The 12,358-nt window shown below is 44.4% G+C and overlaps 1 protein-coding gene across 2 annotated transcripts in view; it reads left to right on the plus strand.

The window, feature by feature from the left end:
- The window catches only part of LOC135897621 (probable cytochrome P450 49a1), a 51,072-nt gene extending 43,733 nt beyond the window's left edge, over nt 1–7,339 (plus strand). For both annotated transcript variants that reach the window (XM_065426306.2, XM_070537063.1), the window contains exons 7-9: nt 2,058–2,136; nt 2,868–3,080; nt 6,980–7,339. In XM_065426306.2, coding sequence (XP_065282378.1) covers nt 2,058–2,136; nt 2,868–3,080; nt 6,980–7,099 — 412 coding nt within the window. In that variant the 3' untranslated portion in view covers nt 7,100–7,339. The remainder of the gene's footprint in view (nt 1–2,057; nt 2,137–2,867; nt 3,081–6,979) is intronic.
- Nucleotides 7,340–12,358: the final 5,019 nt, after the last annotated feature.

Here is a 12,358-nt window from a genome sequence, read left to right on the forward strand (position 1 = left end):
TGAACGTCTTTTATTTCCAAGTGTGCTGCATCACAAAAATTGGGACTAGCTAGTTAGAAGATGAAGAGCAGGGACAGGGGGGAAAGTGAAGTGCACGAGAAACCACAACAAAGTAAGGCTGCTGAGTGTTATAGAAGAAATGAATAAGTAGAACGTATGAGAGAAGTGGAAGGACTGTGACAGGTAAATATTTTTATCACCGCACAACCTAGGAAATCGGGAATACTCGTCACAAATAGCGCCACTGTATCTATAGTTCCTATCATAATCTGTGGCCACTTCGTCGTGGAGAAGTGCATATGAAAGTAAATTTACCTTGAGGACTGCATAATTTAGTTGTTTTGTTCTTAGCCCACTGAAGCAAAACAGCCGGACATATGTGCTGATGGAAAAAATTACCTAGAACCCGCATTTATGGCGCGCTTTATGCCACTGTACTCCTAATCGCAGTGGCATAGAACGCTTTGTAAGTGATTTTGCGTTTTCCTGCGTTTTGGGGTGGTATGGAACCGCGTGATGGGGGGAGACGCGGGACTCTGTTTCTTTTCGCCGAAACTATGTTGCATTCTTTCATGGTTATTTCCGTCGCACTCATTTTCTCTCTAAATGGCTATTTATTTTGGAGCATATCATTTTTTTCCGAAAGCCTTTGCATAAGACAATCACGACATGTAAACCTCTATACCATGGGCGAGTGAGCACTGTAGTATTCATGGCAATGAAAGGCGCGGAAAAGAAGTGTAAATGTTCATGAGATAGTCGACCAAGTCATCGAATAACAAGTCAGTTTTTTTGACGTCAGAAGAAACAAAGCTGGAGAATCTCCCTCCCTCACGAAGGGGAACGCACCGGGCCTGTCGGCAGTTGGCTTTCACGGACCCCAGAGAAAGTTAAATCAACGCTACTTTCTGTGTGACTGGGCTTGCACGTATTGCAGGAAAGGATCAGTTTTTTTTAATGCTTAGGTCAAGAGCCCTGATTGCATTTATTTATTTATTTATTTATTTATTTATTTATTTATTTATTTATTTATTTATTTATTATACATACTTTCAAGGCCCTAAGGCACTACAGAAAGGAGTGGTACATACAAAGCAATGTAATATGCAGACAATGGTATGCAGGCAACGTTAAGCGATAGCGTGGTAGACTGCTGTTTTGAATGAAGTTGCATCTGTGATCTGAACGATGGAAGCAGGAAGGTGGTTCCAGTCGACACTTGTGCGGGGTAAAAAAGAATCATGATACTTGTTCGTTCGGGAGGATGGGACGGCAACTTTATATCTGTGGTCTGAACGGGACGAAGTGTAGGAAGGTGGATTTAGGATTTAGGATTTAGGATTTAGGATTTAGTTGTGAAAGTGATGAGAGGAAGTAAAGCTGCATGTTTGTTGTTGTTTAATAACTTCACATGGATAATCTTCTTACCTGCCCGTTCGGATGTATGTGTAGCGTGGAGCAGATTGAAGATCTGATCGACCGTACGAGGTCGTATCAAAGATGCCAGAGACAAAAGTATTAGGGGAACGCGAAATCCTGAAGTTCCTGCTTGTGTTAAATGTTGCCCTGAGCCCGTATAATACCTAGTAGACAAGTGCTTTACGCCAAAATCAATGTGCACCAATCTTCCAATGTGATTTTTCGGTCTTCCGAATTTAAAGGGCGTAGGGGGACGCATCTTGTTGTTTGCAATTTGTTTTCGTCAAAGCTTTCCGAAAGGCGTTGAAAGAGCGCATTTCTTAATGCATGAGAATATTTGTTACATATATGAAGTTGTTCATCTTGTATCTAGTGACAAAAAACAATTAAGCAATGCATTCGAACATGAAAATTGTTCCGCTCCGGTCGCTTTGACTACTTACTTTGGCTACTTAAAAGCATCAATGTCCCTGATTGTAGCTTGGTGCTGCCAAAATTTTCCTTTAAGAGAAGCTATAACTTTCTGACCGGGCCTTTCCTTCTCCTGATGTTCTCAGATAAGCAAATCAAGTAAAACTAAATCAAATTATATCAAATGCAGCCGAACCATACTATACCACATGACACTTGCCTTGCAGGTTAAACCCAGTGCTGTCCGGTGTCTTCCGTAAGCTGGACCACGATGTCGTCATGTCTGGCTACACCATTCCTGCAGGTGTGAGTACCCGATTGCTGAAATCAGAATAATTTCATTTTAACGTAGTGCTGCCTGCTCTCTAAACGCACGGAAGGCCAGGAAGTATTTCCGAAATGCTACAGCCGTGCGCTCAGAGAAAATACAGCTTTAAAATTCTGACAGGTTGAAAATCGCTTTTATTTGCGTGGAAGGTAAGTGTCCCCTTAAACTTCATCGCATACTCTCATGAGCACGTAAACAGAATCAACGTCATGTTTTATAAGCAGTAACTTCTTCAGAGGAGACATAGGTATATATTGTTCTGAATCGACGCCTTGAAACTTGTCCAGATAGAAAATACCGTGAACAATGATTTGACGACAAATTAGCTGGAAATCGAATATACAAGTCGTTAAGGAAATTAACTTCGTTTGGCGCAAGACAGAGGAAATGAAGAGTTTGAGAGCCTTCGTCTATTTTTTTTTTAAGATCGCAAGCTATACGTGGAGAGTGTCGTCGTTATAGGTGATTCTTAAAAGCCAAAAATGTCGATTTTCGCTGAAAAAGCGGTGCGGGAACTGAAATTGTTCAGTGGTAAACTAAGCTAATTTTCATCACCTTAAGCATAGTTGTGCGAAAGAGATAGACGTATATATCGGGGACATAAATTAATATCTTCATAAATGCCAGAACGAAGCAGCAAACGGTGAGAGAATTTTGTCGTTGTCGTTGTGCTGTGACACAGACAGAGTGCGTGGGTAAAACTTTCCAGACACCAGTGTTCACGGAAAACTACGTTGCGAGTCAGTTGGAGGAGAACTTTACCAAAGCACACGCGTTTCTTCCGGAGCGCTGGCTGAAATCCGAAGAGCAGCGTGACGACTGGACCCTACACCCTTATGCGTCCTTGCCGTTCAGCTTCGGCCCACGCATGTGCCTCGGCCGAAGAATGGCGGAACTGGAAGTGTGGATCCTCCTTGTAAAGGTAAGATAGAGAAACCTGTCTGATGTGAACCCTGCCAGATGATATTTGTTATTAACTCTTAAAGCGAGTTCGCAAATTCCTATTTATATTTTGTGATGAAGATGGGTGTAATCTTCCCATTCCTTAGTATACATGAAACCTGTTACGCAAGTATGCGCTAGAGGCGCTGTGAACAGGAAGTTTATGACACAAGTTGCTTTTCGTTGTTAACTCCGCTTCCTCCTCAAAGGGCTTATGACGGCTTAACTACAGTGCATCACACGATAACATCGTCTTCAAAGCGCTAGGTTAAATACACCAGTTCGTCAGGAGGCAGGGACTTTCATTATTATTAAACAGACACAGTAAATTCCAGCTGCCATAGCCACGTGACATCATCCTGTGCTCTTGCTGATGCATTAAGTCCGTATACAGCCTTTAAAGAAAGCATGCTTCAAACGCGTTAGCCATGGGGACCTAGAGCGAAAAGTAGGGCGACCGTTGTGTTCAAAATGCCCCTATCCAGTACGATACATCAGGACCGACCTGCTGCGCATGATGATGTATTGTCTGCTGTGGCATAAAACTGCACGTCCTTCTGTTTAGTATCTGCTGTCCGCAAATAAGCCACACGCGCGCTAACAGGCCGGGTGACTATGAGCGTCAAAGAAATACCACGTGAAGTCTCGCGCGGGGCAAGGATCGCAGTGCAACAGTGGAGCCTGACTCGGGCAGGAAGCCGCCGGAAAAGGTAGATCGAAACGAAAATCCAGCGGTGCTCGACAGACCAACTGTAAGCCGGCAACCGGGAAAATTGAAACGTCGAAGCCGTGTTATAAGAGACATATAACGCCGTCTGTAATATATGAGAAAGCGAGCGTAAGCGGAAGGAAAGCGCATAATGTTTTGGCGGCTTGTCTTGAGCCCGTGTAATCGCCATCCACATTTTTCGTGTTTCGTATTATGTTCTGAAACTACTGCATCAGTCACCTGCCAACATTTGTACTGTTCTCTCCTTTCATTTTTGCAGTTTCGCTCATGAAGTATAAAATAACTTAGTGGAAGATGCAGGTGTATCTTTTGTTTAGAAAAAAATAATTCCAACAAAAGACGGTACGCACGTTCTGACAACACAACTGTCTCTTCGAGTGATTCCACAAGCCACACCGTAAACTGTTTGCTCTCCACCTTTCTGCCATTAAACATTATCTCTCTCTCTCTTGCTTGCCATACGGAACCAGATTTACAAGCATAGATGCTGCTCAAGCTGCATCCGCAGTTGCTACCTATATAAATTTTACTACGCGCACGCTACTGCCTATAGTCAAAGATGCATCAGTCTAGCTCCCTGCTGGAGGTGCCTTTTGGTGCCACTGCAATAAATAAAGCCGGCGGCATTGTTATTTCGATAAATTTGGCCCCAGATCAATGCCGTGAAGTTCCGCGGTAATGCGCATAGATTGAAAACGTGTACTGACTGGTGTTGAAGAAGTTGGGGCGGGGACGAGTCCTCGCGCTAGACTTGAAGAAGAGAAATGGAAAAGCACATATGATGGCTATATGACTCATTTCGGCTTTTAAATGCACGAGAATTTCGTCGGCTACCATACGCTAATTTGGCTTCTGTACAAGGGGCCCCGATGCAATACCAACCTCAAAAAAATTACGATAGCCTAGTCCCTACGAAGAATCGAACCTAGGTCTGCGACATGGTTAGCAAGTACTTCTCATTGGCGCTAGGCCAACACTTTTCACACGAAGCCTTTTTGATAATTATTCTGCTTATAAAAAGTTTATTTAAACAAGAGACGATACGAACACTGAGTCACAATCACGGCACAAATGCACCAGGACGATAGCATATACAAGAAACTAAGGATTGTATACATGGCACTTTCTCAAAGTAGTGTCTGAGTCCTCCCTCAGTAACATATATCATAGACCCACGGAAAAGCACCGTTACACATAAAGTAAATGCCCCATGTCTAAAATGATGTTCCGTATATACAGTGTAGAGAATATGTACAATGATGATATCACAGAGACGTAGAACGACAGAAAGCTGAGCTAGTTGGTAAGGATTCATTATACAACTATAAGTTGATAGTCGGCGTTCGTGTTGTCCACTTCTCTATTCTTGTGTCCTGTCTGCACGCACGTCTTTTTTGCATAATGACAGCGACACCTCACGTAATTTCGAAGTTCCCGGACTATGGCGCTGCTTTGTTTCTAGCAGAACAGCTCATACGGCGGAGAACACTACCATATTTACTACCATCACAGGTGTCCTGTCTTCTGGCCTTTCTCTGTACAAGTTCACTCAATGATAAAGCAAATGAGATCTAAATGTCCGCATTGCCGCAAGTATACGTCAACAAGAGCACAATTCCTTCAATAAAGCAAACCTTTCTATGCCAACTTTCTTAGGGGTTGGGATTTGGCACATCTGCTTGGTCGGTCTTTTACCGAGTAAAGAGGAGTTTAGGGTTGTACTATCAAGCGGCATTACATTCGGTGACAACCCGGGAATTCAGCACCAGCTGTACAAAAAAAAACCCACTGCGGGCGTGAAAGCGATTCATTGAAGAGCTACACATACACAGTTACACATACCCAAGTTGGTGTGAAACAGGTTTATTGAAGAGCGGCACATACGTTGTGGCACATATTCTACGACATAACCCAGTGACCCAAGTTTGTGTCAAAAAGGTTCACTGAACAGCAGCACACATCCAGTTGCGCAAACACAGTGAGCCAAATTCAGACAGAAAAAAAGGAAGTTCATTGAAGTGTGGAACATACCTAGCTTACATACGCAATGATCGAACTTGGCTTGAACGTGGTTCACGGTATAGCGGCGCATGAGCTGTGGCACATACCGATTAACACAAGTAGCAGTGAAGCGTGTTCACTGATGGGTGGCACATACGCACTATCATGTACCCGTGATCCAAGTTGGCCCGACGATTGGTAGCGAACCCGGTTCCCTGAGCACAGAAGCACGCTGCTCGAACCCTTAGACTATGGGCTAAGCAGTGACTCAATTTGGCGGTAAAATGTTAGAGACTGAGACAGACAGCGAGACAGACTGGCAGACAGGCAAAAAGACCACCAAAAGTGCATGAAGTACCATAAGAATGTTCACAGTATTAAAAGGTTTTCAAAAAAAAAAAAAATGGGGTGCATCGTAGGCGTCAATCTTACGTGCACCAGGAGCTGATCAGCTTCTGATGGTCCTCGAACTTCGTTTACTAGAGCGGCTATCGAGCCCCTATTTAACGCTCATTTCGTAAATTGTGTAAGACACTTCTGTTTCTAACAAAAGTCTTTATCGGTTGTTGTACTGCAAATCTGCGTAGTTTTATTAACATTTGTTTTTGCATTTAGCGAAATGCGCAATTTGGCAATCTCATTTGCTGTGCTAGACAACACTGGCATTCTTTTTTATGCACTGTTCTTGCTATTTACATTGCACAAGTGTGCAGTGCGCTTTGAACATTTGCACTTTTTAACTGTGCGCCGATTGTTCGAAGCATGGTCTGCGCTTCCTACCATCGGCGCACAGGGATTAAGCTAAATCAACGCAGTCTCAAGCCTGCTAAAGGATGTTAGTGCGCACCGTCAACTATGACGTTTCTACGTAGTAACTAGGCTTCATTACATAAAGTTAGCAGCATAGCTCGAAGCGTAGGAATGGACACGTAACGGCACGGCGTCCCACATTTTCGGTGAGTCAGAGAATTCCACAGATTGCGAAGTGACAAACTCACTCACTGGTTCTACCTTTAGGAAACAGGGTTATTGCGAGGGGTAAGAGGCTTATTTTATTCCTCAAACAAAGCATAATCTATGCAAAGCAGAAGAGCAGAAGCTCGTCTTACAGAATTATCTGCTCATTACGTGTACTGTCCTCTCTGCAGGTACTGTCGAAGTACAAGGTTGAGTACCATTACGAAGACATTGGATTCGTCGGGAAATTGGCCAATGCTCCGGACAAGCCAGCGAGATTTCGGTTCATCGAGCTCAAGCCCGGTGCCTAATTTAGTGCTTTGTACAACCTTTAGTTTATTCTTAATGTGGTCGTTTTTGGTGGTTTTGTTTCGGACGCTTTCAGTGAAGCAGCCTCGAGGTGCCCTTCGTGAAGAATAAGGGATCATTTGAGGCCATGAAATGCCGGTACTAAGGAGTGCTTAATGTGGGCGAACGAGATCAAGTGTGTGAACCATTGGTGCTGAAATAAAGTGAAACAATGTGCCGCGACAGCACTTACGTGCTCAAAATCGGGTCGGCCCTGTCCATCTCTTCAGTCCATTACGTTACACTGACGGCAGCCATCGTCGTGAACGAGAACACGTAAGATTTTTCTTCCCCGTTAGGCCACCTCGTGGTCCCTAGCTTCCACGTCACCTAAGGACGACGAAAAATAAAACTGATGCATAACTGCCACAACTGCGACTGTAAAGGCTGTTACCGGAGACGCGTAAACTTGGGAATCAGGCATGAGCACCAGTAGTGCCGTGTAATTACGGTAAGAACATAGTTTTCTACAAAAATCTTAGAGAGAGAGAGAGAGAGAGAGAGAGAGAGAGAGAGAGAGAAAACTTTATTTGGTTCTTTCAAGGATTTAGCGTCTCGAGGTCTCCGTCGTCTTCTTGGGCGCCGGCGACTTGGAGCCTCTGCCGGCAAGGGTGGGCCACCATTCCAGGGCTCCACTGAGCCTAGCTACCTCACTAGCGTGCTGCACTAAGGCCCTTTGGGTCGTGAGCTCGCAGCTGGTAAGCCGACTCTCCCACTGCTCCGCACTCGGGTTACTGTGTTGGTGGAATGATTGATTGTGCTTACATTCCTATGTGACATGATAGAGTGTGGGTGTGGCCCCGCACCATGGGCAGGTGTCTCTGTATTGTTCTGGGTACATTTTGTTTAGGATGTATATATTTGGGAAGGAGTTTGTCTGCAATCTGCGCCAACTCGTTGCTTCCTCCTTCGTTAGAGCTTTGTGCGGTGGGGGATATTTCGCTCTCGTACTTTTGTGTAAGTTCAATATTTCTGTGTATCTTCCTTCACAAGCGTGTGGGTGACACTCCGGGGCGTGCGACTCCTCTGCTCGGAACGTGGTCTCTGGAGCTAGGCTGTCTGCCCTTTCGTTACCCTCTATGCCTGCGTGGGCCGGAATCCAGATTAACTTGTGCGCAACGTTCCTCTCAGCGAAGTTGGCTCCGCCAAGAATTCTGAGGGCGGCTTTGCTAATCCTGCCCCTCGTGTAATTTCTGCACGCTTCCTTCGAGTCTGTTAAGATGTTTAGAGGCCTGCCTGTCCTATATCCTTCTACTTTGGCGCTAGTGTGTACTGCAGCTGCAAACAAAACGATTAAGCCAGCGTCAGATCTATGGTCCATGAATAAAATCACCTACATTTCGCCTTTCTGAGCGTCAAACCACTTTGTTATTTTGCAAACAGATTATTTGCTAGAACTGTTGCTTTATAAACGACACAATGCGCAGAGAATATTTAGTATTGCGATAGCAATTATATGAATACTCTAGGCTCATTTCTGCCACCACCGCTGCCATGAGGTTCCATTTGAGTGAAAGCTTGTGAGGGTGAGCCAGCGTACGCGGTTCCATCTCGCGTCCGCGAACGAGAAACGCCGCCCGGATGCGTGCCCTCTCTTATCGTGCGCGAGGCAGAGGGGTCAGGCGAGGGAGGAGGGGCGTGCTTCTCTGGTGGCTGCTAGGGTGCATCGATGTCCTGCTCGCCCGCCGCTCCGTACAAAGAGGAGACAACCGCGGCGTCTCCTACGGCATTGGCCACGCGAATCACGGACGCCGTAGCAGACGCCTTTGGCGGACGCTGTAGGGACGCGTTGACGGCGCTCCTGTGTCTTGAAAGCGATCTGCAACGTGGCCAAAGTGCACGCCCGCGCGGACCTCATCTTCGAAGCGATCTGCGATATTCGCAGAGTGCGCGTAGTGCCGGTAGCTTCGTATGCGCTGTGCTTGCAACGTTTCGTCCGCGCTGAACCGAGAGACGCATGAAGGCCAAAGCAGTTACTGCTGCCGTGATTCCTCACTCGATAATTTTTACAGAGAGTTTCCGCGCTCATCGAGCAATATGTTTTCATGTTTATCTGTGCACGCAGGACGCCGTGCTGCTTAATTGCGTTAAAATACGTTGGCGGCCTAGTTGGTTTGAATCCATGATAGAATGTGTAAGTGCGACTGAACAAGGACGTAGAAAGAAGCAGATACACACAAAGACAGCGGTGTCTCTGTGTGTCTGTTTCTTTCTACGTCCTCGTTGAGTCGCGCTTACACATCGTATCATTGTTAATTTTGTTAGTTCAAGTTTGTACGGCCGATAAAACTACGGTCCTTGGCCCCTATAATGTAAAACTATTCCAAACTTTGCTATTCTAATTCTGCAATCAGCCATCCGCGATTGTTGAAAAACATTTTTGGACCACCCCCACTTGTCTGTCACACGATGCCACGAAAACCGCGACAGCTTCCCATCTGATATGACGTGTACACACTGATTATGCATGATTTGCCGGAATAAAAAAATGTTATTTCAGATTCGACTGCCTCTTAGCCATTAGCCCTCGGCTATTGGTCAAACGTTTTCGGGCTGCACCTACTTCACCTGCCTGTCACGGGACGTCACAAAACCACAAAAACTAAGCCCGTCAATGTGAGTGTACGCGTTAAAGATGCAATAATATGCCGAACAAAACTGAATTTTCTTCTGAATAGCCACAGGCTGCCCCGTTCCGAAAGGAATAAAAGATGGCTGCCACCGATTGCTTAGACACTGGATACTCGTACCTGCCGGAGAGCATGGGTTTATTTGCATGTAATAAAACTTTTTGCGTGGCTGTGTAACATTTTCGAACACTTTCGGCACGTTTACGACCTTCTTCTGCCAACTCTTCTTTGCTGAGGATCAGTTTTAGTGTCATTTTTAAGCTTCTGTTGCATGCCGCCGCGATTGCCAACGAGCTACCGTAAGCTAAGTAAAGGAAAGCGGACCAATCGCAGACACCGGCACCACCGTCTTCATCCTATTATAGATTTTCAGTGCAGCGGCTCGGCCCCATGGAATCCCTCTCCCCTTGAGCACGCTCCTCGCCTCTTGTGAGCCAATTAGATGAGACAAGCTGCTCAGTGTAGGCAATGTTATTTGTTTTTCAAGTGAAGAAAAGTGACCTCCTATGAACGACGAGAGTGTTTGATTGGTCCGTTGAGAAAACCCTGTGGGTGACCGCCTGATGCTTGCGTCGGCATTTACGCAAATTTGACGTCAGAGATTGAAATAAAAACATATTGGAATAGTTTTACGTTATAGGGTCCTTTACTTCGTACAGCAATCTGCTAATTTACTGTCGCAATCGGTGCTTTGCCTTTTGGACGGAACTGCGAGTTTATTTATTTGTTTATGTATTTATTTATGTATTTATTTATTTATGTATTTGTTTATTTATTTATTTATTTATTTTTTGACACTGCAACACATCTTGGGCTATAGTAGGAGTGGCGATAACATTATTTGTCAGTTGCAGACAAAAAGCTGGTCAGGGGCAAGGAACGAACATTTCCGGATAATGCGTTCCAACGTTGAATTGTTGAGGAGAAAAAAGTAGGTTTTACATATCAGTTCTAGAGTGCAGTGGCAAAAGATCTAAGCTGTGAGAGCTATGGGTGCGGGAAGCTTCAGCAAATCTAAGCGGGTTGAGGTGGAGAGCTAAGGTGCGCAAGAACATTATTTTTCCGTTGTGGCGACGTGTGACCAGAATGGTTATGTTGATATTAGAGAGGTTAGGGGAAGGTGAAAAATCCTTGTCGTAGCGACGGTATAGAAAACGAACAGCTTGCTTTTGTACGGACTCAATCTTGTTATTATCGTTTTTATGAAAAGGGTTCCAAATTATAAATGCGTATTCATGGACTGGCTGGATTAGTGTTTTGTATGTTAGGAGTTTAGTTTCTTGAGGAGTCACACCAAGTACATAATGCTTCAATATGCTTGCTCCAATATAAGTTGTGAGAAAATAAGAGCCCGAGGTACTTATATTGGGGCACTTTTAGTAGAAAGGAGTTATTAAAAGCGTACGAAAAGGCGGAAGGAGTTAAACGCCTAGTGAATGTCATTGAAACGGTTTCGGTGACGTTTGTATTCATCTGCCAGGTGTTATACCATAAACAGAAGTGTGAAAATGCGTCATTAAAAACAGTATGATCTTCAGGGGATTTAATATCGTGATAGAGGATGCAATAATCAGCATAGAGACGTACTTTAGTAATTATGTTTTGTGGCGAGTCATTAATGTTAAGTACAAAAAGAAGTGGGCCGAGGACTGTACCCTAAGGCGCGCCAGGGGAAACTTTAGTAATATGGGGAGTTAGAAGCATTATAGCGTACACATGGGGAACGGTCAGACGGAAAACTAGCAATGCCATCTACGAGTTTAGAATTATTTAGGATGAGGCTGAGTTTAAGTAGTAGCTTGTGGTAAACCACAGCGTCGAACGCTTTGGACAGATGTATAAAAATTGCGTCAACCTGTGTACCAATGTATAGTGCTTTCACAATGTGATGCGTGAGTTGGGTTACGGCACTAAAACCACGACGAGAACCATGCTGACAATCATTTAGTATGTAATTGAATACTAGGTAATCACGAGTGACAGGTTAGGGAAATTTGTCGGCTGTTAGTTAAGAAATGTTTATTAACAGATTTGTGCAAAGGTAGAATTTTAGTACGTTGCCGCGAAAAAGAACAGACGCAGTTGCTAATGATTTGTTAAAAATACGTGTCAGACAACGACTAGTCCAAAGGGAGTAACGAACAAGGAAAACATTGCAAATGCCGTTAGGACCGCAGGATTTCTTACTATCAAGTTTTAACACTAAAGTAAGGACTACGTGAAGTGATACAGAGAGGTCACTAATTGTTGATGCCAGATCATATTGAAAAGGAGGAAGTCCAAGGTTATCTTGCGTAAAAACGGATTGAAAATATGAGTTAAAAAGGCAGATGTGGTTTTATTGGAGCTCCTAGTAGACTCCTCATTAATTACAAAAGTGGCGTTACAAATACCACAAGGTAAGATGGATTGCCTAAATTTTTGAATTGCTTTTAAGAAGTTGAGGCAATCTTACTCTAAAGTAGAAGTCTTTCGTCGATTCAAGTTTATCTCGAAGTTCCTCCTTCCCTTGGTTAAACATCGTGGTTTAGCGGGATCACCACTCAGCTTTGAGCGCAGTAGTCTATTGACACGTCGTGACATGGGTAAAAT

This window comes from Dermacentor albipictus, chromosome 4, assembly GCF_038994185.2.
Source record: "Dermacentor albipictus isolate Rhodes 1998 colony chromosome 4, USDA_Dalb.pri_finalv2, whole genome shotgun sequence".
Classification (NCBI taxonomy): domain Eukaryota; kingdom Metazoa; phylum Arthropoda; class Arachnida; order Ixodida; family Ixodidae; genus Dermacentor; species Dermacentor albipictus.